The sequence below is a fragment of the Mauremys mutica genome, chromosome 1 (genome assembly GCF_020497125.1).
Source record: "Mauremys mutica isolate MM-2020 ecotype Southern chromosome 1, ASM2049712v1, whole genome shotgun sequence".
In the NCBI taxonomy this organism is placed as follows: domain Eukaryota; kingdom Metazoa; phylum Chordata; order Testudines; family Geoemydidae; genus Mauremys; species Mauremys mutica.
In genome coordinates, this window is record NC_059072.1 from 176,284,088 (window position 1) to 176,310,607 (window position 26,520).

General features: G+C 40.2%; 1 protein-coding gene across 1 annotated transcript in view; it reads left to right on the forward strand.

The window, feature by feature from the left end:
- Positions 1 to 26,520, forward strand: part of CRYBG3 (crystallin beta-gamma domain containing 3) — a 132,910-nt gene that overhangs the window by 34,997 nt on the left and 71,393 nt on the right. The window contains exons 3-4 of the mRNA XM_045001952.1: positions 10,493 to 10,929; positions 20,846 to 26,045. Of these exons, the coding sequence (XP_044857887.1) occupies positions 10,493 to 10,929; positions 20,846 to 26,045 (5,637 nt within the window). The remainder of the gene's footprint in view (positions 1 to 10,492; positions 10,930 to 20,845; positions 26,046 to 26,520) is intronic.

Genomic DNA, 26,520 nt, shown 5'->3' on the forward strand with positions numbered 1-26,520 from the left:
GTATCTTCACTTAAGTAGTCTGCTGGTAGAATGTGTGGGGGGGTGAACATCATACCTTCCCACCCCACTTATTATACGCAGCCTGATGGCTCAGTCTTTGTGAAAGGAAAAGATGAATTTCACTCTTACTGAATAATTATTTTTAAAAAGTCAAAGGAATCATCAGTTATATGGTAATGGACTTCCAAAAAATGCACCTCAAAACATGTTCATTGAAAAAAGAAACAGAACAGTTATATTGTCAAGTTTTAGAAATGAAAGAGAATAAGCGAGTCAATTAATTCATGTCTTCTTAATTACTACAGTAGATCCATCTGTAAAGAAGAGAAATGAGTACTAACTCTAGATCTTCAGTCAGAGAGATTTGACAAAAATCAGGAACAAGAAACTTGAAATAACCATCCAAATGTCAATGGAACTTTATTTTAAAACTTCAGTTTGTCTTTCTAGAAGCTTTTATTGCTTTCAGGTTTTCCCTTAAAGGTGACTTATAAAGAATGTTGTGTTTTATATGGGGCCTTTTTTGCTGTCTTTTTATTTAAAAAAAACAAAACAAAAAACACTTTTCCCTGCTTGTTTTCTGATCTCAATAACATCGTCTGGTGTTCATTAATTTTGATAGGATACCTTCTGAATGTGTTAGCAACTGCTTATTGTGAACTCATAGCACCTTAATCGACAGGGCAAGGGTGTTGAATCTTTATTACGGACCATCTTGTGTCCAAAATGTTGACTAGCCTTAAAATTAAGTACTTGTTAAAAGCAAATAGAAAAATTAAAGTCTGACTAAAAATCCTTTCCCATTGCGGAACTTTCATTTTAACTAAAGCAATGTCATCATTTCATTAGTTTTCCGGGCATCAGTGTCTTCCTGGGCAAACAAGGCGAGAATTGTTAATATAATAAAAAGCAGAAAAACGTTTTTATTTTTTGGCTATTTTTAAACATCAAGCCTTATTAAGTCTTCTTTATGCAGAATAAAAAGCCCTAAAAGGTGCATGAGCCAGTTATTTTCTTTCACAAAATATCTTTACAAGATTAATTTCACTCTTAAGATACTGTATTCTCATTCTTTGTTTAGCTTTTAATGCATTTTTTTCTGTTGTGTGTCTTGATTATCTTGTGTTTTTAATTATTTTAAAAGTAATTATAGATTTTAGGGCTGGTAGAGACTTCTTGTTTTATTATCTCCTCTCAAATGGAAGACAGTATCAAAAGGGGCAACACTCTTTTTCTTCACTGATGAGAGAAAATCTGCTGACAGTAGTTTTGCCATAGCTATTCTCTGTGGGAATATATAGGTCTGCCAACTACTCCAACTATTTCTTGGTGAATTTTGTTTAATGTACAGTGTTTGAACAACTGCAGCACATAAAATTAAGCTAAAATTGGATACTCATGAAAAACTTGTAAAATAAAGTGAAATTAGTTAAAGCCTTAACTCTGATCTTTCTGTCTTGACATGGCATCTCACAAGGTCACACTGGTTGGGGCAATAGTCCCTAATCATGCTACTTTGTAGATTTGTGGTGCCTTTCATACAAGGATCTCAAAACACTTTACCTAACACTAACAAATAGAGTTGTAGAGCAATACTGTGAGGTAGGTAAGAATGCTGTGCATTTCACATAGGTAAACTGAGACACTGCAAGGTTAAGTGACTTGTCCAAGGTCATGAGATGAGTTGGTGAGAACCCAGAAGTCTTGACTCCCAGTCCTCTCCTCTTACCATTACATCACACTGTATCTCAACCACAAAATGATACATTTTAAGCAGGGCTGTTGATTAATCACAGTTAACTCAGGCGATTAACTCAAATATTAATCACAATTAAAAATTAATCTCAATTAATCACCGTTTTAATCGCACTGTTAAACAATAGAATACCAATTGAAATGTATTAAATATTTTTGGATGTTTTTCTACATTTTCAAATATATTAATTTCAGTTATAATAGTTATAGTAGAGAGGGCTCACTTTATAGTGTTATTTTTTATTACAAATATTTGCACTGTAAAAATGGCAAACAAAATAAATAGTGTTTTTCAATTCACCTCAGACGAGTACTGTTGCCTAATCTCTTTATGGTGAAAGTGCAACTTACAAATGTAGATTTTTTTTTTGTTACATAACTGCACTCAAAAACAAAAAATGTAAAACTTTAGAGCGTACAAGTCCACTCAGTCCTACTTCTTTTTCAGCCAATCGCGAAGACAAAAAAGTTTGTTTACATTTACGGGCGATAATGCTGCCCACTTGTTGTTTACAATATCACCTGAAAGTGAGAACAGGGATTCGCATGGCACTTTTGTAGCCGGCATTGCAAGGTATTTACGTGACAGATATGCTAAACATTCGTATGTCCCTTCATGCTTTGCCCACTATTCCAGAGGACATGCTTCCATGCTGATGATGCTCATTAAAAAAATAATGCATTAATTAAATATGTGGCTGAACTCCTTGGTGGGGGGGAGAATTGTATGTCTCCTGCTCTGATTTACCCACATTCTGCCATATATTTCATGTTATAGCCGTCTTGGATGAGGACCCAGCACATGTTGTTGTTCGTTTTAAGAACGCTTTCACATTAGATTTGACAAAATGCAAAGAAGGTACCAATTTGAGATCTAAAGATAGCAACAGCACTTAACCCAAGGTTTAAGAATCTGAAGTGCCTTCCAAAATCTGAGAGGGATGAGGTGTAGAGGTTTCAGAAGTTTTAAAAGAGCAACGCTCCGATGCGGAAACTACAGAACCCGAACCACCAAAAAGGAAAATCAACCTTCTGCTGGTGACATCTGACTCAGATGATGAAAATGAACATACATTGGTCCGCACTGCTTTGGATGGTTATCGAGCAGAACCACTTATCAGCCTGGACGCATGGCCTCTGGAATGATGGTTGAAGCATGAAGGGACATATGAATCTTTAGCGCATCTGGCACATAAATATCTTGCAATGCCGGTTACAATAATAACATGCAAATGCCTGTTCTCACTTTCAGGTGATATTGTAACCAAGAAGCGGGCAGCATTATCTCCCATAAATGTAAACAAACTTGTTTGTCTGAGCGATTGGTTGAAAAAGAAGTAGGACTGAGTGGGCTTATAGACATATATATTATATGTGGGCTTATATTGTTTTATTTTTGAATACAATTATTTTTTGTACATAATTTTACATTTGTAAGTTGAACTTTCATGATAAAAAGATTGCACTACAGTACTTGTATTAGGTGAATTGAAAAATACTGTTACTTTTGTTTTTTTACAGTGCACGTGTTTGTAATAAAAATAAAGTGATCACTGTACATTTTGTATTCTGTGTTGTAATTGAAATCAATATATTTGAAAATGTAGAAAATATCCTAAACTGTTTAAATAAATGGTATTCTATTATTGTTTAACAGCACGATTAATTTATTTTAATAGCTTGACAGCCCTAATTTTAAGTGATAATTTGCTGAGGTATAATGGTAATAAAATTAAAATGTTTGAATATGCTTGCAAGGTGTGCTCCCTCCACAAAGTCCAGTATAATAAAACAGATAGTTAACAATGGATTGTCATGGTGCTGTCTAGAATTTACGCTTCATAATCGGTGCTCATTTAGGGAGGGAGTTAGAGTCTAGTCTGAAGTGTCTCACTGTTATGGCTGGAAGCTATGGCTTTTGTTCATGGAAATCTGTGTTTTAATGCTTTTAATATTTTCATTTCATTCACTTGTTGGGATAATGGAAGAGATTGTACTCTTGGCAGATTGACACATACCCTGCTAAATTAGCGCCTCTGGCAACTTGAACTGCTGCCCACTCAGTTACTGAGAGAAATCAACAATCAATGGTCACAAATAGCTGCTCTTTATATTTAATGATAAATAAGCCCTATGGCCAAACAGTCTGTCTTTAGGGTATTACTGTATCTTTGGGACTTGATTCGGCACTTCAGTGGGACTATTTATGGTAGCAGTGAACACTGTCCAATTGTGTGTGTTGGATCAGACCCTTAGCCATTAATGAAATGTCCTTAATCTTGGTTTGAGTCAAGTTATTTGTCTTGCGTTATATTCTTGGATTACCTTTCCCCACTAGCTGGGTTGCAAATGAAATGAGCTTAGAGGCAGGGGGACTGGAAAGTGAAAGTCGGGGAGGGGGGCAGTGCTGCCTCTGTTGTGCTCTCAAAGAGATGGGAAGTTGTGCATGAGTGTTCCAGCAACAACAAAGGCGTATTGGATGTAAAGACAGTGCAGTCTCGCCTCATTAATTTGGATACTCCAGTGCCACAATATATACATTTAAAAGACAGAACAGGAGCGGTGTTGCTTGTACAATGCCTAGCACAGTGGGATCGTGATCTAGATTGGAGGCTCCAGGGGCTACCGTATTGCAAAAGATAAAGAAAATAATTAACAAAAATACTTTCTTAGAGCACAAACAAATGTGAGGCAAGGGGGAGAATATTTGAAATATGAAGGGGAGGATTGATACACTTGTGTGTTGGGAAATGATAGCTTTGCAGAGCTTCTGTTGTCAGACTTAATATGTGCATTAAAATAATACATGTTGACTTGCTGCAATTTAAATGTTTCTCAGGAGTTTTGCTGTATCAGCATAGGCACACCTGCCTGCACCCCTTACTGTTAAAGACTGAAGCCTACTTTCACATGGAACCCCCCAATTACCCTGAATTGTGTAAGCGATTCAGTGTTTGTGCAAGCAGGGACTACTAAACAACTTTTCAATGGGCCATGAATCATGATTAAAACTAAAGGGCACAAGCTTACAGGTTTTCTGTGCACAGAGCTGCCACAGTAGGAGCTTTGTGTATGGAGAGTATGCAGGACTGGACTCCTAGTCCCCAGAAGTGCAAGATTAATTCACTAGCTAACCCACTGTGGTGCCTGGCTTCTGAAAACACATCTTCCTCTTTAAAATAAATGTTTTTTTGCAAAAATTGAAAGCAGAGGAAATCTGTTGTGAATTAATAAATGTTGTCAATCAGTAAGTAAACCAAGCAAAAAATTCTTACATAAAGTACTTAGTTCCTGCTAGATGGGAATTTAGTAATGTGCTCTCCCTTGGGCTTCATCTGCATGCTACTTGTAAAGTTTGACTAATGCAGAATATGGCAGCCTGCTTGCTTGGAAGTGCCATGTGCAGAGAACTTCCCTGCTGCATTCAGAGAGCCATGCTGCTTTCTAATTCACTTCCAGGGACACTTCTAGTGGATGCTGTTGACCAGTATAGCAATAAATGGCATGTTGGCTAAAACAGACATCATCACATCCCCTTGTGATACTTCAGTTGATCAGAAAAAGGTCTGGGAAGCAGGTGGGATTCAGGAAGGGGCCTTCAACTGTGCTACTTGTATTTCCCCCTTCTTGATCGGAGGGTACGTCTACACTACGAGATTATTCCGATTTTACATAAACCGGTTTTGTAAAACAGATTGTATAAAGTCGAGTGCACGCGGCCACACTAAGCACATTAATTCGGCGGTGTGCGTCCATGTACCAAGGCTAGTGTCGATTTCCGGAGCGTTGCACTGTGGGTAGCTATCCCGTAGCTATCCCATAGTTCCCACAGTTTCCCCCGCCCATTGGAATTCTGGGTTGAGATCCCAATGCAAAAACAGTGTCCCGGGTGATTCTGGGTAAATGTCGTCACTCAGTCCTTCCTCTGGGAAAGCAACTGCAGACAATCATTTCACACCCTTTTTCCCTGGATTGCCCTGGCAGACGCCATAGCATGGCAACCATGGAGCCTGTTTTGCTTTTTGTCACTGTCACCGTATGTGTACTGGATGCTGCTGACAGACGTGGTACTGCACTGCTACACAGCAACATTCATTTGCCTTTGCAAGATAGCAGAGATGGTTATCAGTCATATTGTACTGTCTACCATGCCATTGTAAATTGGCGATGAGATGACGGTTATCAGTCGTTCTGTACCGTCTGCTGCTATCATGGGTGCTCCTGGCTGGCCTCGCTGAGGTCGGCCGGGGGCGCATAGGCAAAAATGGGAATGACCCCCTTCATTCCCTTCCTATGTTTTGTCTAAAAATAGAGTCAGTCCTGCCTAGAGTATGGGGCAAGTGTACTAGTGAACCAGAGAGCACAGCTGCTCCGTGTCAGAGCCCCAGAGATCCCACAGAAATGATGAGCTGCATGCCATTCTAGGGGGTGCCCCTGCAACAACCCCACCCGTTGCTTCCCTCCTCCCCCAACCCTCCTGGGCTACCGTGGCAGTGTCCCCCCATTTGTGTGATGAAGTAATAAAGAATGCAGGAATAAGAAACACAGACTTTTTAGTGAGATAAAGTGAGGGGGAGGAAGCCTCCAGCTGCTATGATAGTCCAGGCAGGACATTAAAGGGTAGTGGGGGAGAGGAGACCAGCCTTCCGCTGCTATGATAATCCAGGCAGTACAGAATCTTTTCTTTATACATGACGGGGGAGGGGGGGCTGATGGAGCTCAGCCCCCAGTTGCTATGATGAGGACGGTTACCAGCCGTTCTGTACCATCTGCTGGGAATGACCAGGAGTCATTCCTATTTTTACCCAGGCGCCCCCAGCCGACCTAACCGAGGCCAGCCAGGAGCACTCACGGGCTGATGACAAGAACGGATACCAGTCCTACTTTACTGTACCGTCTGCCACCGGGGAGAGGATGCTGCTGTTTAGCTCTCCAGCACCCCGTCTACCAGCAGCATGCAGTAGACATAGGGGGACATTGAAAAAAGGCGAGAAACAATTTTTTTCCCTTTTCTTTCGGGTGCGGGGGGGGTTATGAAGGGTGTACATTGACGACATGCACCCTGAAACACCCGGGAAAATATTTTTGACCCTTCAGGCACTTGGAGCCCAGCCAAGAATGCAAATTCTTTTCGGAGACTGCGGGGACTGTGGGATAGCTGGAGTCCTCAGTACCCCCTCCCTCCCTCCATGAGCGTCCATTTGATTCTTTGGCTTTCCGTTACACTTGTCACGCAGCACTGTGCTGAGTCCCTGCTGTGGCCTCTGGAGATTTTTTCAAATGCTTTGTCATTTTGTCTTCTGTAACGGAGCTGTGATAGAACAGATTTGCCTCCCCATACAGCGATCAGATCCAGTATCTCCCGTATGGTCCATGCTGGAGCTCTTTTTGGATTTGGGACTGCATTGCCACCTGTGCTGATCAGAGCTCCACGCTGGGCAAACAGGAAATGAAATTCAAAAGTTCGCGGGGCTTTTCCTGTCTACCTGGCCAGTGCATCCGAGTTCAGATTGCTGTCCAGAGCAGTCACAATGGTGCACTGTGGGATACCGCCCGGAGGCCAATACCGTCGATTTGTGGCCACACTAACCCTAATCCGATATGGTAATACCGATTTCAGCGCTACTCCTCTCGTCGGGGAGGAGTACAGAAACCGGTTTAAAGAGCCCTTTATATCGATATAAAGGGCCTCGTTGTGTGGACGGGTGCAGCGTTAAATCGGTTTAATGCTGCTAAAATCGGTTTAAACGCGTAGTGTAGACCAGGCCTGAGAGAGGCAGAGCTGTGTAAGAGCACATCGCAAGGCCTTTCTTTTACCAGGCTTTTGTGAAAGGGTTAATCTTAGTGATGTTGAAAGGGTGTATGTAGGCCTAGAGGGGTGACCAATGAATATTGGGGTCAGGGGGATTGATGTATTTGTGGATGGAGGAGTAACTGATAAGCCCATGGTGATGAGTGTGGCACAAAACCCTGAATACAGTAGAAAATCCTGCTTATAAATGGTCCTTGTTGATTAACTGAACAAGGAATATAGTTTTGTTTTACATGATTTATAATTATTATTCTGCATGTGCCATGTGGTTTGGTACACTACACTTAATTTAAACTTGTATTAATTTTCATTAAGATGCCAGTACCTGGCACACTGGTAAATGTTTTGAGAAAACATTTTGTAAAAACAAAAACCTTCCTTTAGCACTGACTCTGTCATTAATCTTTGCTGAAGAGTGAAGGGAAAAGGCCTTTTTTGTATACATGGTATGGAGATTATTGAAGTGTAAATTAGTTAAGGTTCTACTTTACTCTAGTTTATGTTCATTTGCAGTGTTCTGCTTTTTTCAATACCATAGCCTGAAGAAAGGGAATTGCTCCACAAAACTAAACATGTTAATAACTAGGCTTATGAAATAGCAGAGTAAAAATACTCCACTCTTTGAAGGAAAAAAATAAATAGTAAAATATTTAGTTGGAGGTCAAAGATCAATGTATTTAACTGTAAGAAAAACTCTTAAGTAACATGTTGCCTGCCTCATCAAAATTATCACTGGTCCCCATGTCTAAAAGGAGGCACTTCATTAAAATACTGCTTTTCATCACCCAGGCTTGTCAACCATTGGGTAGTCCTACTGGACAAAACTCTTATTCTGTCTACTTAAAATAACTAGCATAGCACTCAGTATGCCCATCTCAATTATCTAAAAGGGATGTGTCCTCAAATAGAAGCAGCATAAGGGAGTTAATGAAAATACTGACCTACTGCATGGGTAGGATAAGTGAGTGTTAACTGTTACACAATAGAGTTGCTTACTCTTATCCAAAGGTATTGCTGATTATAAAGATCCTACACAGATTTATATTTATTCAAATTCTTTGTTCCCTGTCCTTTTGATCAGAATAAGTTCTTACGAATTACAGCTAAGGAGGGAGTGAGTATTTTCATACCTTAACATGTTAGTTTGAGAGAGACAGAGCCTACAGGTACCTCCCCATTGAAGGAAATGTAAAAAGGTATTTTGCTTGCAAGCAGGCATGGGCTCTTGGTCTCTGAGACTGTATATTTTTGCAGAAGTAATCCACTGTCGTTTTGAGCTGATGAAGGACAAGAGCCTAATTCGATCTCTCTCTGTTTGGGGAATCCCCTCTCCTTGCCCAAAACAGTGGTCAGAGATCCTCCTTTACAGAAATGAGTGATGGCTAATTCTAGAAAAATTGATTAATAGGAAGAATTGGTAACCTCAGATAAAGGACGTGAATCGATCTGCCCATTTAAAAGGCAAATATGCATGTTTCCCTTATGTAATCTTTGTTGCATAAGTAATTCATTGTTTTTTAATAAAGTCCATCTTTAAGGCATGATCCTGCAACCCTCCCTCATGTGAGTAGTCACACTGACTGCACTGGGACTACTTGCACGTGAGTGAAGTCTACTCACATACACTAAGGATGAAAGAACTGGGTCCTGTGTCCCAAACCACTTTACAGCCTTAACTAATAAATCTTTTCTGCTTGCTTGCAATACCATTCTACGAAAAACTGCTCCAGGCTTCATCTTCTTTCTTTGCCAGCTCAAATTATTTTTGTTCTGTTTCCATCGTACAGTGCTTTACCTCCACAACCATTGTCCTGTGAGCCTCAAAGCCCATGCCTGTTTTTCATAAAAGTAGCCTTTCAAGACATCTGTTAAAATCAAAAGTACTTTTTTTAAATTGTAAGTCCTCGATAATGGGGCCAGTTTCTGCCACAGAAAGAAGTAGAGGTATCTTAAATAGCAGAACAGAGTAAAGGAGATTGGACAACGCTCTTAAGAATGGTCTCGTAAATAGCAGAGCAGCCAGAAGTAATGTAATGCTTAGAGACAGTTTAAGGTTTTTGGAGTAGAGCAGGGGCGGGCAAACTTTTTGGCCTGAGGGCCGCATTGGGTTTCATAAATTGTACGGAGGGCTGGTTAGGGGAGGGGTCGTGGCCCGGCCCCCCCCTTCTATCTGCCCCCCATCCAAACTCCTTCCCCCCCCCGTTCCCTGGTGGCCCCTCTGGGACCCCTGCCCCAACCACACACCTCCGCTCCCTGTCCCCTGACCACCCCTGGACCCACGCCGCCTCATCCAACCCCTCCTCTCATTCCTGACGGCCCCCCGGGACCCCTGCCACATCCAACCACCCCTTCTCCCTGTCCCCTGACTTCCCCCTGCCACCCCATCCAACCCCCCCTTCTTCCTGACCGCCCCCCCCCGGACTCCTGCCCCCATTCAATCCCCTCCCCCCCGACTGCCCTGGCCTTTATCCTCACCCCGCCCCACCCCCTGAACTCCCCTGCCCTATACCCATCCCCGCCATGCTCTATGCCTCCTTACCGTGCTGCCTGGAGCACTGGTAACTGGTGGCGCTACAGCCGCACTGCCCGGCTGGAGCTGGGCCACGCTGCTGCTGCCACCGCGCAGCACAGAGACTGGGTCAGGCCAGGCTCTGCAGCTGCGCTGCCCCAGGAGCTCACAGTCCCGCCACCCAGAGCACTGCGCCAGCAGCAGAGCGAGCGAGCTGAGGCTGCAGGGGAGGGGAAACAGCAAGGGAGGGGCTGGGGCTAGCCTCCTGGGCTGGGAGCTCGAGGGCCGGGCAGGACAGTCCTGTGGGCTGGATGTGGCCCGCGGGCCGTAGATTGCCCACCTCTGGAGTAGAGTCTGAAAATCAATGTATTGGTTCTGTTTCAACATTATTGTTCATGATTTTTTTTTTTTTAAAGATTTCTCAAAATGCAGAGAAGAACCACTCCATGGAAGATCTAAGCAACTCTATTATCACGGAAGAATTAAAAAAGGCTAATAGCCTTCCCAGTTTGGCTCCTGGCCGCAAAACAGCAGATCGTGACAGACAGCCCAAAGAAGGCTTTTTCCAGTTCCTTGGAAGCTTATTTAATATTGGATCAAAATCTTCTTTGGGAGAATCTAAACAGTCTGCGCTCCGAGATGGACACAACAGACCTGGAAAGGATTTGCAGAACCCAACTGCTCTTCAGGAAGATGGGATCACAAAGCATCGGAAAACTGAAATATTTGTCATTTCCACTGCTGGAACAGAAGAGGTAGCAGTGCCTAAAGAAGAGCCTGCCTTGGTTAATATCAGGGAGGTTGGCTCTCAGGATTTACAGAGAGGACAGGAGCAAGCTGCTGATGCACTAATGTAAGTTCTAAAATGTTAATACTTAAGTTTAATATTAAAAATGTCTAATGGCTGCAGTGATAGCTCTGCCGTACGTTTGGTAGATGTCCCATATCTGCAGACCTATGACAGTCTGGGGTGCAATCCAGACCAGTGAGGGGCTGTCACCACCTGCCATGCAACCTTGGGTGCCTCACAATGTTTTGCTACTGTAGCTCCCACCTGGGCCGCTCACAAACAGCATGCAGGTCACACCCTGAGTGTCTGTATAGCTGCAGCCTGCCAGCCATACATCAGTCACACGCTAGCTTCCAGCAGCATTGGTTACTACTTGCAGGGTGACCCCAACACACTCCCAGTCCCGGATTTTCCCACCAAAACATGCATTCTGCACCGTCTAGCCCACTCCTGGATAGTCCAGATATATTTGGTAAGATGCTCCTCTAAAGGAATCAAAATACAAGTCTCCTACCTTAAATGGAATTACCCAAACATTTCACAACACTGGATTAGTTGTAATTAAAGAATAAAATAAGTTTATTTAACTACAAAGAGAGAGATTTTGTGTGTGTACAAGTATAAGGCATTAAAGTCAAATAGTTACAAGAGAAATAAAAATAAAACATTTTCTAAACTTAACAGACTAGGCTTGGTCAAGATAAAGTTCTTACCACAGGTTCACAGTAACATTGCTGACCAAATTCTCAGATCAGGATCCGCTCCCAAAGTCTAAAGTTTGTTTGTTTTGTTTTCTTAGGTGAAGAGAGAGAGACGGATAGGGAGAGAGAACTTAGGGTGTTTGTCCCTCGCTTTTATAGTTCAGTCACCCTTTGAAATGTATTTTCCTGTGCGTTACCCCTTAGATAAAGTTCATTCCTGCTGTGAGGACAGAGACAAGGAGTCTGGTGGAGAAACAGGCTGCACGCTGTTTTTTCTCTTCTCTGTTTGCTGAAATGCAGATTTTCCTTGCCTCCTCACTTCTTCCCCCTCCTGTCTGAGGATCCTGTTTAAAACCTATATGTAAATTGGTGTAAATTCACATTCCTTTGCTTAAGGCAGACCTGTTTAACCAGTTCTGCCTAATCAATGGGTTCGAACATGTGCCTAATTGGTGAGTTTGAACATATGCCCCAACATAGGAGGGGACATTTTCCCCAAGTATTAGAACAGTAGGGTAAGGGCTAGAGGGGTCAGATAGTCCTGAAACACATTCAGCATTTCATGGGTGTGGAAGAAGGGAGGAATGAATTTATTTCCTTCCATAGCCTTATTTAGGCAATACCTATCAGGATTTTGTGTGGCCTTTTTATGCAGCATATTAATTTTAATATTTTTCCTGTACATATGTTCGTTCTTTTTTTTTTTGCAAATAAGGATCCTGGATTTTAAATTTTTTCCATAGTCATCTGCCTTGGTTATTTCCTATAATAACTTCTGTACTTTTTGTTTCCACTCTGCATTTAGCAGCTAGAAAATAAAGTAAAGTAGAACCTCAGAGTTACAAACACCAGAATTGCAAACCGACCAGTCAACCACATACTTCATTTGGAACCGGAAGTACACAATCAGGCAGCAGCAGAGACCCCCCAAAAAAAGCAAATACAGTACCGTACTGTGTTAAATGTAAACTACTACAAAACAAAGGGAAAGCAGCATTTTTCTTCTGCACAGTAAAGTTTCAAAGCAGTATTAAGTCAGTGTGCAGTTGTAAACTTTTGAAAGAACAACCATAACATTTTGTTCAGAGTTATGAACAACCTCCATTCCCGAGGTATTCGTAATTCTGAGGTTCTACTATAGTGGATGTTGTCTCCATTCTGTATTACAAAATGTGTATTATGTCCCTTGTAATGGGACAGATTGTGGTATCTGGGTAACATCTGTGCTTGACTGCGGGGTATGCGCATGCATGTACAATATATGGGGGAGGGAGTATATGTGTGAAACAAATGCAATGTATCATTTTAAATAACTAGCTTCTGGTTACTATCTAGCATGTGAAATCACCGAGAGAGAAGGACCCTGTTTTATATCTTAACCCTAGGACTTGAAACATCTTTTTTGTAGCCCTATGCACATTTATCTGAAATTTTGATTAGGATATGCTGATTGAGGTATCTGTAGCAGTTCTCTTGCAACTGTATTTTTGTTGGCAAAGTGAGGGGGAAATAACATTGGGATTTAAGAATGAAAGGGGAGACTTAACTTTTATTTCATTTTTTTTAATTATTCTTTTTTTTTTTTTTTTTTTTTTGGAGTATTGCTTTAAGTATATTCAATTCCACTTGGGAAATTGGGATTTTTCTTAATAACCTTTTTGAATCCCACTTAAAAGAATTGCTTCCATATTGAATCACTTCTGGGATATTACTCTTGTTGTCATTTATCTGTAGCTTTGACAGGCAGTCTTCTAACTACAAATGCTGAGGATGTGGCATCTGTGCAAATGCCCCTATGCTGTAGAGACTGAGAATGTGGTAATCAGAGCTCAAAAAAAAAATTCTTGAAACCTACTAGAGTGAGGCTGAGGCAACTGCCAGTCTAGAACCTGTATTGCCACCATCACAAGGCTCTACCCTCTGCAGTTTAAACAAGTAACAGTTGTATACTCTTTAGCTTGAGTTGTATTTAATTGTAACACGGTCAACCAACTTTTACTCAGATGGTTTATTGTGGTAGAGCACAAAAAATGCAGGGCTCTTTCAAGACAGAAGATGCAGCCCATGCCCTGAAAAGCATACAATCTGTTTAATGCACTTTACACCTTTTACCTTTTTTAGAATTTAACTTGCTTTCCCTTCTATTCAGTGAGCCCTTGAAGCGTATCTGCTGAGTATATTATTTGCTGAATAATATATTCACCTCATAGTATATACTAGCCCTCAAACAAATGTATCAAATATTGAATATTCCCCAAATACTGTTTAACAGGCCTACTTACTACACCACTCTCTTGCTGCAGCTGCTATTCTTTATTTTTTAATTATTTACCACTTGTTGTGCGGTGGCCCCTAAGGGCACAAGCAGGTTGGGCTCCATTGTGCCAGGTGCTGTGCAAATATGATGGATTCCAATCCCTGCCCGAAAGACCTAGTCTAAAAAAATAATGGGAATAACAGGTCTACTCCCTTCCTGGCTCCATTCCACTTTTTCTCTTCTATAATAGATCCTGTGTATCTTTTCCTGCATTTCTTCAGTGGTTCCTATTTTTCCTTCTATTCCTCTCGCATTCCTCACCCTACCATTACCTCTTTCGCTTTCCCAGCAATGTGTTCTCTGCCTCCTCCCCTGTCCCTACCATCCCCATTTCTTCCTCCCAAAATCTCTATGCATATTCTCCTCTACTTCTCTTTTCTAATTTACCTCTCAATCTCTCCTGCCCTCTCGCATGTGAATCTTGGAAATGTAACCAGACATCTAATATCCAGTGGAATAAAGATACAGGCCACAGACAATACCAAAAACAGGATAGTGGGAAGTAGGCCCTTGTCCAGGAGCAGCATGTGAGAAGCCATCCTTTCTTTCTTTCTCTTTCTCTCTCTCTCTTTCTGCTACCTTCCCCTTCCTCCAGCCTCCTGAGTGCTGCGGTGACATGATACATATCCACTCCTCTGCCCCATCTCCTGCTTTCTAGCTACTGCAAGGTGAGTGTCTTTGGTAGGTTTAGCTTCTGATTTTCTAGGTCTTCGTACACTGTTGTCATCCCTTATCTCTCCAAGAAACAGAGTGAATTTTACTTGATTTTTGTCTGTTTGCCTGATTCCCACAGGATTATAAAAAACAAAGGTGAAAGCTGAAAAAACAGGTTACTTTTAACACTGCAACAGTTTGTGCAAACTCTGAGCACTGGTAGCTGAGATGCGGGAGCCATCTGTCTGCAGACTAAAGCTGGAAGCTGAAAATTCCAATCCAGACGACATACCCATGCTAGCTCTGTGGATGCTAAAAATAGAAATGTAGCTACAGTGGTGCAGGCTGCGTCCCCTGAATGTGTATCTATGGTCTCTTACAGGAGCTTACTTGGGGAAGCTGGCCCCTCCCCCCACTGCGCACGCTTCACTTCCTTTTTTAGTGTTCTAGTGCTAGTGTGGATGTATGCTTCATTCGTATTTGGACGTTCATATTTTCATTCATATTTTCTTCACAACTAATGATGGCTTTGAATGGAAGCTTACATACTGCAGAAATTGATGGTACTTACTCATGAAAGCTTCCGACTCCCTATACTTGAGTAGGTTCTTAAGCCCAGTTGGCGATGGTAAAATCAAACTTGCAGGGAGTATTAGGGTCAATCTTACTGTATAACCTTCTCCTGAAGTGCTATCTAACTAAACCAAGTCAAAATGCATTTTATTCTAGATAACTGAATAAATTTTTATTTTATTTTACTTGGCTTTGACCAGGTTAGCAAGGAAAGTGTGTGTGTGTGGGGGGGGGGTTAATCTCTTCCATGATCTGTTTGATTCTGGAGATGGCAGCAGCTATATATCTCTGTATAATACGGGTTTTTACTGGAAACTAATTTTTGCTTTGAATGGAAGACTTTTTTTGTGTGTTTGGCTGTGGTAAATTTGTGTAAACATTAAAACACTGATTATATTTTACTTTTAGCCTACTTCTTTAAAATACAGTACCTTTGCCCCACCCCACACCATATTGTTGAGATCAGTAAAAACATCAGAGGACTGCTGTGCAATTCTGTTTTGCATACATTTTTCTCTTCTTGCATGTTTTGAAAATTAGTTTGCTGCCTGGTGTGTGATCTATGACTTACACACCATGTTGGTTTTGATTTACATTGTCTACATTTGAATATTGCACTGTTTTAACTAAAGATGTGAGTTTTAAATCAGATTAGTTAAAGTGTTGCAAATCCCTGTGTGGACACTCTTATTTCAGTTTAAACCAGAGTTTTCATTTTAGATTAAGTTAATTAGCAGTAAGTTTAAGCCAAACCAAATAAATGATGGAACTGAGGTTTGCACTGATTTAACTAAATCATTGTAAAAACAGATTGCAGTTATAGTAGTGCAACTTTCTCTTGTAGCCAAGGCCTTACTCAGGAAGTAGTTGTACTACTTCCTGCTGTATTGTAGTACTCTTCCTTTATTATACAAGTTTAAAATAATTTCTCCTACTTCCCACAGTACTAGCTTCCTCCCTAAGTATTGACCAATGGAACTGACTCTCACTAAATGTCACTAGATTGTAAAAGTGCTCCTGATTGCAGGCGTTTTATCAAAATGGTTTTGTAGAGTGTAGTGAGTGGAGTAATTAGAAGGCACTTGGGAGCTAGAAACAGACAACATTAAAGGGGAAAAGACAAATGGAAAAGGACAGTGAGGAGAGAGAGAAGTGACTGGGAAAACGAGGGGACTTGGGGGGAAGGGATGGTGGGAATATGCCTGTTTGCTTTTCCTGGTCTAGAGTATAGATGTCTGAGTGCATTTGAGGTAGGTCCACTCATAATATTCATTTAAATTGTGACTATAGCTTCCAACCTAGACATGACAGAAATCATAGAACAAATCAAGAGTTTAATGATAACCGGCCCTGCATTATTGAGCTTCCTTTCCCATGAGAAACACTCAGCATGAATTTCAGTTAATTCTAATCTGCTGCTGAAGATTAATTTTGGGGTTATCTATCATTAAATGGGAGGATATGATGATAAGCAATAGCAAGAGAATTACTAGAGTGCATAATCCTCATCAGCATTATTGCTGTTTTTATTTTCACAACCAGATACCCCCAGAATGGTCATTGGTATGTTTACCCATGTATTAAAGGTCCCGTTTTATTAACCACTTCTTTCTGGAAGCAATGTTTTGCAAAACACTAGAAAATCAAAGCATACTGTCCTATAGTCTGAGGTTAATTTTGCACTCAGTGGGAGGTCTCAGTTTTGGAAAAGACTCAAGTTTCCAGGCCTTGAGCCAAAGAAAGTGGAATTCATGAGCTTAGTCAGTGCATATGTGAGGGACAACGGACATAGACCACATTATTCCTCCTGCACCCCAGCTGACTGATTCACAGAGGCAATTATCCCTAGAGGGGTTTTGGTCCTCTTGTCCAGATAGAAGTGAGTGGGAAAGGGAAAGGCAAGAGGAAAAAATAGTGATATGGAGCAAGGTTATTAGTTACTATTAAAACAAGGTTTTATAGTTGAGAAAGCCGTACAAGAGCTATAGCATGTAGGTATGTGAAGATGGTGAGCTGGTAAGAGTCTCAAGTTAAGGTACCATTTGATTTTTCCATGTGTTTGAAATTGTTGATGATTTCATTGCAATTAAGAGCAATCGTCAGACTAGACTTTTTGCACTGTTAAATGCAGAGTTGAAGGAGGAAAAAGTAGTGATGTGCGTAAAATACTACTGCTAATAACAGTACATTTAACTGCAGAAGGAGGAGTGTAAAGTAGGTTAATGATTGCTAAGCTTAACAAAAGTCTCTTATTATAAAAAAGGATTGATGTTTTATGTGGTATAATCTCCACTGGTTTGGGACTGATACAAAGGTGAGAAACTCAGATTTGTTTTTTGCCTTTGCATTCCTCCTCAGTTATGTTAAAAGCCAGTTACCCTGCAAACCTACTGTATTCCTGGGTCAACAGAATAGGAGCAAAACAATCTGAAAAAGTAGCTTTGCTTCTATCCTGCATGTGTTCTTGTCACAATCTTGTCTTTTAAGTTATTCTAAAAGGAAATGGGATGGGAGAACTCATAAAATAGGGCCCCAAATAGTAAACACATACAGTATTACTGCATAAAACCCTTGTCTCCCAGCACATGGAATTATTTCACTGACTTTCCAATGTATATCACATTTTACAGACACATTATGGTTAGGTCTTAAATTTCACACACTTAAGGCAGGTCTGCACTTACAGCACTGCAACAGTGCAGCTGCACTACTGTAGTATTTCAGTGAAGGTGCTACTTTGCTGACGGGAGACCTTGTCTCATTGGTATAGTTAATCCACCTCCTCGAGGCGATATCTATGTCAGTGGGAAAGCTTCTCCCATCTGCACAGCATTTTCTACACCAGGGGTTAGGTCAGTATAACTGCATCAGTTGGGGTGTGGATTTTTCACACCTCTGAGCAACATACCTGTAGTTCTACCAATGTAAATTTATAATGTAGACTCAGCCTAAAGGCCTGATCTTTCAAAACACTCCTGGGTGTGGTTCCTACTTTCATAAGTACCCCAGCTGAATTCTCAACACTTCTCTTAATAGTGATCATTGTGCTCTGTATGTTTCTGAAGGTAAGACTCATTAAAATCTACCATTCATTTTGCTCTTTTCCTTTTCTGAAAGATGTTGTTTTGCACAGTATTTTTCCAGTCAGGAGTTATGCATTTTGTTTTGTTAGGTATTAAGTGTGTGTATATATTGTTAGGTTGAACAATATTATTTTTGAATAGAACTAATGATTTAGAGGTTTATTGTTGTCTACTTGACCTACACCTAGCTTCCAGTAAGTTTTTGTAATGTTCAGTAACAATAAGTGGATGTAGTGTATAATAAAATGTTCAACAATAGTACTTGCAAAACTGCACAACTTATTTTTGGATTTAGTGAGCAGCCTTATTACACAGATTGCTGAAATATATTGACTAGAGGAAAGCTAAAGTTTCATGCAGATTAAATACATTTTGAAAATACTAATAGTTTCAGTTATGAAAGTCTGAAGAGTTGGTAAAATATACTCTGTCATCTTGGCTATTTGGATTGCCCATTGACACTGGATGATGGTGGAGGCGGTGGTAGTATTTCTTCATACTCAAAGATTTTTTTATAGTTTGGATTGAATATATCGCTTTTCCTTAGTGTATTTGAATTTAATATTTAATAGGTCGATTTAATATAAAAATTCCATTGTTAATAAATAGGAAGATGATAATTTGTATTACAGCACTAACCACACCTGGATTTTATGTGGAAATACCTCACATTTTATAGGCTGATGATTATATAGAATGCTCATATCATAATACCACACAGTGAATTTTTGAATTTTTATATTTTGGCCCTTACCCTATGAACACACATACATCTGAGTCACTTTACCCAGCTGAGTAGCCCCATTGAGTTCAGTGGGACTGCTCATGTGCCTAAATGTTTGTACAGTTGGGGACTTGATACCATATAAACAATATGGAATTGAGAGTTTATACTGCTCAAGTCCATACAGAATGGAACTCTGCTTTTTAAAATGAAAAATTTGTATCTTTTTAATTGTATGTTCGGGATATATACAGAATGATTGTGTACTCTCACTGATCCTCATTGAAAGAAATAAAATCTTGTATTTTTCTGCCCAATTTTATTAGTGAATGAACAAAAATACCCTGCTTCTCACTTGGATTATTTGCATAAAAATCCCTTTACTAGAGTAAAATCCTCCTAATGGGGGTGGATTAAATATGAACTGCAAGGATATGTCTGTACTGCACGTAGGAGCATGCCTACCAGCCTGTAGACAGACACGTTAGCTGTGCTTGAGCTAACATGCTAAAAATAGAAGCATGGATGTTGTGGCACGGGCTAGCTGCCTTGATTACAATTCCACCCAACCTCCTGGGTCCGAGCTCAGGTGGCTACCACAAGCCACCACCTGTGCCACAATGCCCACACTGCTATCTTTTGGGCATTGGCTTGAGCAGAGCTAACACCTCTGTCTACCAAGGCTAGGAGGCACGTTTTTGCTGCAGTGTCGGCATACCTCTATGCAATGCTAAGAGTGCCCGGGTTTTTTTTGTCTGTATTTTTATAGACTAGTTAGTCTTACATTAGAAATAAAAATCTTCACTTCCCTGTTTTTTGCTGGAGGGCTCTCCGGTGCAGTGGAGAGCTACAAGCAGGAGAGGGACATCACACTCACCTGCAACTGTGTGCTGCAACTTTCCCAGCCTTCAGCTAAGAAGAAGGAAGACACCGAGTCAGACTGTTTAAAAATTTTTAGGGGGAGACTTGTTTTTTGTTTAGATAGTTAACACAAAAGCGCTTTTTAAACAGTCTGACTCAACATGCTCTCTCGCCTCAGTTGAAGGCTGGAGAGCTGCAGATCAGGTTCAGCTATATGTGATCTCACTTGCCCATCCTAGTTCTCCAGAGTCCTCCAGTAAAAACAAGGAAGTCAAGATTTGCAATTCCTATTATTTTCTTATGTGGAAAAAATAGATTTTTTTGGAAGGTTTGGGTGATAAGGGAAAGCTTTGAGGTCACCCTTATTACATCATGAAAGAGTAGTAAAAGATAAGTAACATTTTTTTTCTTTGAAGTTAAATATAAGACTAATTAGTGCCCGAATCCACCAAAAATATTTCCCAAGTTTCAGGGCCCTTTAGTTAGATATTTCCTCCAGCACCCAAACAGACTTTCCTCATTCCTGTTCTTCTCCATTCACTGCCCTTCCCTCAGTCCCTACTTCCACTCCCTCCCTGTCCTGTACCTTTGGTCCAGAAAGTATCAAATAACTGTATTTTCCCCACAAACATTTTTTGCCTCTTACATTTCTGTTGTTCTGTCTTGTACCCTCTTGTTCAGGGATGAGTTACCAGGTCCAAATTCAAAAGCAAACAAATTTCTCTAGCCATTTTCAGTTTTAGTGACCCTAGATTTTACTGTTAACGTTAGTAGGGTAAAACATTTTCAGACAGGTGTGACTTAATTTGAAGATGTACCCTTATATAGGTCTCTTTGATGGTGTTACTTTCTAATAAAACTTTTGTGTTTGTAGGCATACCCATATACTGTGTTTCTATTAGCTTAGTATAAAGAAAACTCTTGATGTATTTATAGCATCATTAGAAGTTGGTTTATTCTGCAATTTAAAAAAAGTAGTATTGTATCATTTGTTCTCCAAATCAGCAATGATAGTGAAGACTGTTTCAATATTCTACTGCACTAAAATGATGTTTTTTTGTTACAGGCAAACTGAATGTAAGCCAGATGCACCAGCAGTTACTTATGCAACATATCGGGGTTCTGTACGGATTAAGCAGCTACTAAAGAAACAAGCAGAGGAGGCACTAAGAAGAGAAGAAAATACTGAAGGCAAACATATTTTCACTGTGACTGGAAATGGAGAAGTCCAATCTGCTATCCTTCCAAACTCACCATCTAATGTAAGAGTAGAAATTACAGGACACCCATCAAAAGAGAATCAAAAGGATGATGCTAGAAATGGCAAGGAAAATGTTAAAGCAAACCTCTCTGCAGTTAAAATGGAACTGAAAAAAACAGATGTTGCTAAAGATATCTTAGATAGCAGTGAACATGGAATAATTGAAAACACCCCTGCCTCATCCACTGAAACAAACTCCAACAGCAATCACATTGGAGAACTAGACTTGTTTATTTCCTTAAATCATGCACCAGTTTCTGATACACCAGAAGTGAATAGAACTCATTTTCTAGACTCAGTATTGTCAGTCAGAGACAACAGTAGTTCCAATTACCAGATTATGGATTCTGTTAAAACAAATTCTGGAAATAACAGATTGGCTGAAAAGAGGGAGAGAACGTTAGAAGAAACAGAAGCTCAGTTTCAATCAGATAATAATGCCACTTTTAGCTTTGATAAAGAAATAAATTCTTGTGTTCAAGTATCTCATGAAGACTCTCAGGAGACAATGCAAAATGATTGTGTGAGTTCATCCAAAACAAAGAAAGGGGCAGTTGATAAACTACCACCATTGGTAGATGGTCAATATGCCTGTAATAGTCATATTGGTAGTCAGTTGGAGCTAAAGTTGGATGCCCAGATGTCCCCCTTTAGTAGCAATGCATTTCAACATCAGGCAGATAAGTGTATAGAAAATGCAAATAAAGATAATCGTCCAAGGATGGATGATTCACAAAAATATGTGGTGGCTGAAGAAAGGGAGCAAGAAGCACAAACCTTTCTAGCTAGTGTTCATTTTCCTTTAAATCAAGCATGTACTGAAAAATTATCGGAGGTTGTGAAGGACATAAAATTTTGTGGAGTCAATAAATTGATGGTAATAGACAGTCTGCCCGCTTCAGTGCCATCTGCCAAAATTGTTCGAGATACTGGCATGGACATAGTAAACAGTCCAGATATTAAACAGTTTAATGAGTCAGGGAAACCAACACATGCCCAGAATGATCCCTCAGTAACTCTTGAGGGTGAATCTAAGGATATCAATACAGAGAACACTTCCGTACCTTTCCTTGAATCTGAAGATGTTGAAACTGCTAAGGTTTCATCTAAGTCTTCAGAGGTAAATGTTGCTGGCATATCTCCATCAGCCCTTGAATGTGGAAGTGTGAAGTCCCATATGCCACCTCCTGTCTTAGAATCTGAAGGTGCCTGCCTTAGCAAAGCTATAACACCTGTCCGTATCACCAAGATTTCTCCTCCAGTCCTTAAAGTTGAAGATGGTAGCTTGGCTAATATTGCTCCTCCTATCCACAGATCTGAAGATGAAACCATGGCCAAAAAAGCAACCAACTTACAAGATGTTAAAAAAATCAACATTTCTCCCCCTGACCGTGTGCATGAAAATAGCAAGCCTCTTAAATCTGAAGGGATGACCCTCCCCAACAACGTAGATCCTGCCAGGGTGCCCAACCTTACTACTCCTTCCCTTAAAATTGGTGAAGTCTTTGTATCCAAAACATCAGTTTTATCCACAGACGGTAACAGGTCAAAGAATACTTCTCAGACCTATGAAACCAGAGATAACAGGGTAGAGGAGATTGTTCCTAAAACTGTGAATGCCAATATGACTAATATTTCTCCTCCTCCCTCTCAGTCTAAAGAAATCTGCTTCTCTAAGCTTTCCTCGCCTGCTCTTAAATCAGAAGTGAATACCTTTTTTGAGGTTCCTCGTTCTCCCCTGGGATCTGGAAAAGATGCTTTGACCAATCATTCTTCTTCTGTCTTTGAAAAGGGTGTTGGTTTGGAGATTATTTCAGTGACTAGACCTAATTCTGAAGATAGCAATCTGGTGATGATTTCTGCTAAACAGGAAAACAGTAACAAGTCTAAGACGGCACCTGCCATACTTAATTCTGTAGACTTCAGCCAGTGCAAAATACCTTCTTCTGCTTCTAAATCCGAAAATGTTAGAATTGCCAAATTATCGGTTACATCTGACAAGGTCAGTGACTCCAAATGTGCTTTTCTTGAAGGCGATACACCTAAGATGGTGGCTTCTTTCTTGGAAAATCGAGATGTCAGTGCATCTACAATTATTTCTCCTGTGCATGAAAATACAGATGTCAGTATGACTCAGATTTCACCTTGCTCTGAAGACATCAATGCTAAGCGTACATCTTTTCCCCTGGAATCTGATGTCATTTTAGCTGAAAGTGACTGTCCTCCTAACTCAGAGGATGTTTGCATTCCCAAGCTTGCTTCTCCTACTCTGAAGTCTAAAGAAATCTCCAAGCTTTGTCGTTCTGCTCTTGAAACAGCAGATGTCTTGGACAGTATTAATTTCCCTATTGTTGAGTATGAAGTTTTTAAAAAAGGCAAAATTTCCTCCAGACTTAGAGTTAGTGATGAGACTGATTATGTACCTCCAGATGTACCTCCTGCCCAAAAGCTTGAAGATGCCTGGTTAACCAAATCCATAACATCAACTACCTGTCCGTTGGAACTTGTGGAAGTGAGTTCTAGTATAGACTATAGTAAGGATGTGCACAGAACTCCTACAGAGCAAGTAAATCTTTGTGACCATATTCCTGCAATGAGAAAAAAACGAGCTAAAGTGAATGATCACACAGCTTCGTTTACAAAATCAAGCAACATCTGTTCTCAGAAAACATGGGTAGATATGGAAACAGGAAAGCAAGTGCACATTGAATCCCAAGACACTGCTCTATTTAAAAAAGCTGAAGAAATCGTTGATGCGGTTTTACACTTGGCCATAGAAGAAATAAGATCAAAACAAGCAGCTGGTGTCTATCAGCCTTGTGGCAACAAGGACAGTTTAACAAAGCTGGATATCCTAAAAGAACAGAAAACTGGAAAGATACAGTTGGAAGCAAAAGTAAAACATTTTAATGAGAGCTATGCAGGAAGCTCCTCTGAAGTTAAAGGAAAGGAGACAGTTGCTACAAATACTCAGGCTGAAAAGATACCATTTAACATCACTCATAAAACTGACCTACATAGTTCAATATCACTAAAAGCAAAAGAAATAATTGATGAAGTTATTAACTCAGCCAAACAAAAACTGATGTTTAATCAGCTTGAAAACAATGAGAGCAGGAGCCCTTCTAAAAATGTTGTGCTTAAACATAAGACTGGATTCTCAAAGACTCTAAACACTGATGTTCAATTAGCTGCCAAAACTCAAGAAATAATCAAAGAACCTTTGGGTTTAAACCAAATAGGCAAGGAATTGACCCAGAATGTTGCTAGGGACTGTGAAAAAGCAGACTGTTCAGTTCCTTTAGTTCTAAACAGTGTAGAAGGCAGCACAGATTTGACCATAGGAGGAGAAACAGTACCAAATAATGTACTTTCACATCAAAGAAATGGACTTCTACATTCTGATGATTTAGCAAGTCTGGAATCTGACCTTGCAATAATAGCAAAAGATGAATGCTCTAAAACTGTCTATGATAGTACAGTTATGACAGAAATTGGTGATAAAACTAGCATTTGGACAGCTAGCAATAAATCTGAGGAGACTTTACATGTATTAAATGGAGATACTGTTATGATTGAAGAGAGGATGCCACCATTACAGTTAAAAGATTTGTGCAATAATACAAATGTGCCAGAACATATATCAATGCCAACCTTGACTTTTAATTCATCATCTTTCCTGCATGATGAAGACTATACCAGCATACCTAGCAAATCCAAAGATGAAAGTAGTCTTTCAGGTTTAGACAAAAGTTGTACAGGTAAATGTTTGCCAGAACTTTGTTGCAAGGAGGATTCTGTGTTTGTACAGGAAAAAGCAAACCCAAAAGATTCACAAGCCTACAGTGAAGAAGGCAGTGGAAAAACAGAGGAAGCAAATGAGATACCGCAGGATAAAAACAGATTAAACACACAGTTCATTGTGTCTGAATCATCTGTAACTGTTAAGGACATTGAAGGGAAAAGTTTCAACTCAGATTTTGCCAATAAAGATGAGACTCTGAAATCAACACTGATGATGGATCAAGATTTACAAAGAGAGAACGCACTTGACGAGAAGAGTCTGAATAATAATAATGATACAGAGGAACTGACAAATCTCTTAGCCTTTTCTCCACAAGATGAACAGTGGGAAAGCAATTCTTTATTTACCGTATTGTATGAAGGCTCCCCTCAAGATGAGAACCAGTTTGTTTCAACTGACAAAAAGCAAGCTCACTCCATCTCTCCTCCTGACCTATCCATGGATAATATTGAACATCTTTTGATGTTCGAAACAGCAAAGAGCAAATATGAGCCTGTCGATGCTTATGAAAAGGACAACAAATTAAATGAAACATTAGATAACTGCAGCTCGGAATCATTTATGACAGTTGAGGCTAAGCGGTTTAAAATTTACCCGTTCTCTTTGTCTCCTATATATGAAGATGACAGCCCACAAGAAGACCAGCTGTCTATTGATGTCTCACCAGGAGACTATTCTAATGGAGAATCTAAAGACAATGCCAACCACTCCTCATCCGTCTTGTCACTTCTTCAGTCTGTTTCTGAGCGTTTGAAATTTAGTAATCAGTTCAGTGAGGAGGATGAGGAGGAATCTTATGAAGAAAACATGGTGGATGTTCAGAAAGAAGACTCTATTATGAACTTGTTGGTAGGCAGCTCAAACATGGTGCTTCTAGAAAATGACCAAGAAAGGGCTCCACTTTCCAAACAGTCACTCATATATTCAAAAGAACCGCTTAGCTCTAGGCAGCAATCAGAGCCATTTCCAGAAGAAGCATGTCTTCTTCCTAATCCGACACATTCTGCTCAGTTTCAACAGAAAGCTGATGCTGCCATGAAACCTCTCTCTAGGAGTGTGTATTACCAGTATTTTCAGACAGCCAGCAATTATTCGTGTGAGAAGGGAGCCAGATTTGGAAGTGCCCTTCAGGATGGATTATTGCCAAGGGGTCATAAGCCTCAAGACAACAATTTGCCAGAATCAGGAGCTTTTCCAGTGGTAAGTTGTCATGTTATGCAAGTAATAACTAAAATGATGCTGAACCCAGTTGAAATTACCGTCTTTCAAAAAAAAATCTTAACTGTTTTATCTAAATTCATTCTGTTGTAGGCTACGAGGTAAGCCTGTGATTGCAGACAATTAAGTTTTCTGATTGAAGCATTTTATAAATAAAATGCACCCAGTTACTGGGACCAGATCATAAACAGTAGAGAAGATCCTGCAGCTTCTAACCGTAAAACAGCAAGTAAATAAAAAATATGCTCAATAATAGCAACATACAGGCTTGTCCTTTGAATGGCATTTTAAATGTGAAGGTGATTGGGACAAGGCACACAGAGAGTTCAAGGAGGGGAACAGAATTGTCTTTATATGAAAAACTGTTCTTTTACATTTACTCTACTTTTGATTTTATTGTTCCTTTGCTCCCTGAGAATATGGTTCAGTGTTTGGTGTATCCTTCAGTTCTTCCGTA